The sequence below is a fragment of the Austrofundulus limnaeus genome, unplaced genomic scaffold, assembly GCF_001266775.1.
Source record: "Austrofundulus limnaeus strain Quisiro unplaced genomic scaffold, Austrofundulus_limnaeus-1.0 Scaffold226, whole genome shotgun sequence".
In the NCBI taxonomy this organism is placed as follows: Eukaryota; Metazoa; Chordata; class Actinopteri; order Cyprinodontiformes; family Rivulidae; genus Austrofundulus; species Austrofundulus limnaeus.
The window spans coordinates 746771-751102 of NW_013952628.1; the positions used below are offsets into that span (position 1 = coordinate 746771).

The 4332-nt window shown below is 37.5% G+C and overlaps 1 protein-coding gene across 1 annotated transcript in view; it reads left to right on the forward strand.

Annotated features, from left to right (window-relative positions):
- LOC106525446 (uncharacterized) overlaps window positions 1–4332 on the forward strand; it is a gene marked incomplete in the record, with an annotated part of 101552 nt that overhangs the window by 58192 nt on the left and 39028 nt on the right. The window contains 3 exon segments of the mRNA XM_014019699.1: window positions 235–350; window positions 1642–1805; window positions 3486–3636. Of these exon segments, the coding sequence (XP_013875153.1) occupies window positions 235–350; window positions 1642–1805; window positions 3486–3636 (431 nt within the window).

The window sequence follows — 4332 nt, forward strand, 5'->3', positions numbered from 1 at the left end:
TGATGCTAAATGTAACGAGCTAAAACTTATGATGCTAAATGTAACGAGCTGAAACTCACGAAATGTCTTTCATGCCAGAAGTTTAGACCAAGATCAATGTTGAACATTCATTGGTTGTGTTTATTTTTCATGTTTTTATTAAAGTCGTTTACCTGTTCAAGAGAAGTTTTACTAACAGGAAATCACACAATTAAATGTGTGTGTGTTTGTGTGTGTTTGTGTGTGCGCCTCCAGAGAAGAGAACCGACAAGTCGGCAGTGTCCGGTGCCGTTCGTCTTCAGATCAGCGTGGAGATTGAGGGAGAAGAGAAAGTTGCTCCTTATCACGTTCAGTACACGTGTCTCCACGAGGTACAACCACCCTTTTAATCATCGCTGTGTTTTATATTCAATTGAAATGAATTGGCTTCAACTGTCAAAATGATTAGGAAAAAAAACTAACTTTCTAAAAATAGTTGGATGGAATTGGAATGTTTTTATTTGGATTAAAATCTGACTATAGGATTAAATTAAACTGGACTTGAATGAATTGGTTTGAACTGGAAAGCATGGATTTAGATTTGTTAATTAAATTTGGTTTATTCCAAGTGATTAGATTATAAATCAAAATGTATTGAATTGAAGTGGACTGAACTAAAGTTAGTATAATTGGAACATCTGACTGTTAGACTGAGTTATGGATGAATCCTATTGAATTGTATTATTGAAAAAGTAGAATAAATTGTGTAATAAAACTTTAAAATGAATCAGACGTATTGAGATGTACTTGACTGAATTGAAATCAATAGAAATTGATTAATCTGCATTGGGTTGAATTACAGTTGAATTGTATTTAAATGAATTGGACTAAACTGGACTATATTAAGACTAAACAACTAAATTGGAATGAATTTGAACTCTTTTTCATCCTAATCTGACAGTTTAAACAACAATGTGACTGAAATGAAGTGGACTGACATGATCAGAATTCTATTGAACTGTATGAAAATGAACAGAATTTAATTGGAGTGTGCCAAATTGGCTTGAATTGGAATGGATTTGAACTCTCTCTTTTTCATCTTAATCTGACAATTTTAAACAACAGTGAGTGAAATTAAACAGACTGAAACAATCCGAATTCTATTGAACTGTATGAAAATGAACAGAATTGAATTGGAACGTACCAAATTGGCTTGAATTGGAATGGATTTGAACTCTTTTTCATCCTAATCTTATGATTTAAACAACAGTGTGACTGAAATTAAATGGACTGAAACAATCAGAATTCTATTATGAAAATGAACAGAATTTAATTGGAGTGTGCCAAATTGGCTTGAATTGGAATGGATTTGAACTCTTTTTCATCCTAATCTGACAGTTTAAACAACAGTGTGACTGAACTGAAGTCAACTGAAATGATCAGAATTCTATTGAACTTTATGAAAATGAACAGAATTGAATTGGAGCGTATCAAATTGTCTTGAATTGGAATGAAAAATATAAGTTTGACTGTCCTGAATTGAATTACATTCCATGAGCTGTGACCACATAAATTGGAGCTATCAGTTTAAAAAGGAAACAAATTGGAATGAATTGAACTTTACGTGTTTTTTTTTTCTTTAAGTCTCGCTGACGTTCTGTTCACTGTTCTTCCTGTGTGCAGAACATGTTCCACTTCTCCACGGACACCGAGGGCGGCGGCACGGTGAGGATCCCGTTGGCTCACGGGGACGATGCGTGGAAGGTCTACTTCGACGAGGTGAAGCAGGACATCGTGGACGAGTTCGCCATGAGATACGGCGTGGAGTCCATCTACCAGGCCATGACGTGAGTTCAGGTTCTGGTTGGGTTCTGTGGGTGAACAGAACTCTAAACAGAACCCAGTTCAGTTGATTAATATTAACAGAACCTAATGAATCAGGGCCATGAACAGAACTGGACCAGATCAGTGGACACAGACTCATAAAGACACGAGAACTGGACAGGAAATGAACAAAACACTTAAAATATTACAAACGCTAAATGTGTGTGACCGCTGAATTCTGCTTTCAGCTAAAACACTAAAAAGAATTTTAAAAAACTTGCTGAAAGCTAAAAGAAGCAAAAGGGTTGTTAAAAGATAAAGTAGCAAAAAATAGCAAAAAGCTAAATGCATCAAAAGGCAAGCAAAAAGCTAAAATTAGCAAATGGCCAGCTAATATTCAAAAGTTATAAAAGTAGCACATCTGTAGCTAAACTAATGGTAGCAAAAACTAAAAGTGGGACAAGACTACTAAGAACAAAAAAAAACCAAAATGATATCAAAAGGTTAGCTAACAATATAGCAAAAGAGAAGCTAAATACAAGAAAAGGCTAGCTAAGTGTAGCAAATACCAACTACAAGCTAAAAGTAGGAGAATGGAATCTAAAAGTAAAAGTAGCAAATAACTAGTAACCAAAACTAACAAGAGTATCGTTAAAGGCTAAAATAGAAAAAGAGCAGCTAAACGTAGCTGATCTGGAGCTAAAAGCCAATGGTAGAAAAAAAGTGTAGCAGAAAACTTGCTAAAACTAAAGGAGGAAAAGCCAAGCTTAAAATGAAAATTAGTTAAAGGCTAGCTAAAAGCTAAAATAATCAAAATGATAGCAAAAGAATAGCTAAGAGGGTAGCTAAAAATCTGAAAAGGCCTGCTAAAAAGTAGCAACAGACCTGTTAAAAGTAGGAGAACAGTTGCTAAAAATAAAAGTAGCATTTGGCCAGCTAATAACCAAATGTATCAAATGTTTAACTAAAGGCTAAAGTACAAAAATAGTGGCTAAAAGTAGCAGATCTGTAGCTAAAAGCCAGTTTTAGCAAAAAAGAAAAGTAATTAATGGCTATAGAAGCTAAAAAAAGCTAAACAATATGAAAAGTATAGCAAAAGTATAGCTAAACGTCTGGAAAGGCTAGCTAAATATAGCAACAGACTTGCTAAAAATCGGAGAACGGTTGCTAAATATGTAAAAGTAGCATTTGGCCTGCTAATAACCAATAGTTTAGCTAAAGGCTAAAGTAGAAAAAGAGTAGCTAAAAGCCAATAATTGCAAAAATGAAGAGTAACTGAATGCTAACTAAAGGTTAAAATGTAAAAAGGATAGCTAAAGGCTTAAAGTAGCAGACAGTAGCTGAAAACTGAGAGTAGCATAAGATAAAACAGTTTGCTGGAGTAGGAAGAGAATAATATTATAAATTTGGACTAAAAATCTTATAAATATCTATTTTTAAGACCTTTTCAGAAAATCCTTTAGCTTTTGTTTTGTTTTTTGTCAGAATCTTTGAAAGCAACCCTTAAGTTAAGGTTGATTTAGGACTTGTGCACAGAACTCGATATCTGAGTGTTTTACTGTTTTTAATTTATTTCCTTTGACCAGCTCTGAGCCAGCTCCTGCCTGTTTTTAAAAAACTTATTTTTTTAAACACATTCTTCCTGTTGGAGCTCCTGCCCATCATTTCTTCTCACTTTCTGCCTCCTTTCTTCTCCTCCTCAGCCATTTCTCCTGCCTGTCCTCCAAGTACATGTTGCCCGAGGTGCCGGCAGTGATGAGCACCCTGCTGGCCAACATCAATGCCTTCTACGCCCACCCCACCGCCTCCACCAACGTCTCCGCTCCCGCCAGATTCGCCGCCTCCAACTTCGGGGTGAGTGACCGTCAGAAAACAAACGTCACGACGAATGTCTTCATGGCAAAAAGCAGATGTCAGTCAGTCAGAAGTGTGTTCCACGGTGAGACGCCGAGGGTTTTATAATTGAGCCTGACTCACAGAGAGTATTCAGATCTGGCTCCGACTCCGGTGGTCCGGTGGGGGGGGACAGGTGTGAAGTGAGGCAGTAAACAAGCTCATTTTGTCAGAATTAATTCTCTCTGACCTTTGAGTTAATGAGGATGAGGTGTGGTGGGTCTGGGACTTTGTGCTCCAGTGGGTCAGAAGATCTGAGGAGAACCAATGAATCAGACTCAGCATCAGGCTTGGTCTGACGCTAACACGTGTTGGAGGGGGCTAACTCGTGTTGGAGGGGGCTAACTCGTGTTGGAGGGGGCTAACTCGTGTTGGAGGGGGCTAACACGTGTTGGAGGGGGCCAACTCGTGTTGGAGGGGGCTAACTCGTGTTGGAGGGGGGTACACGAGGAATAAAGGAGCCGAGCCGCGAGAACAGCAGGAAAAAATAAAGATTTCAGCAAGATTATCTTCATAAACTCACACTTCACTGTTTGATAGTTTTTCCTTTTAGCTACTGTTTGTGTAACTTCAGGTTTTAGTTCCTGTTGTGACTTTAGCTTTTAGCTACTGTTTGTGTAACTTCAGGTTCCTGTTGTGACTTTAGCTTTTAGCTAC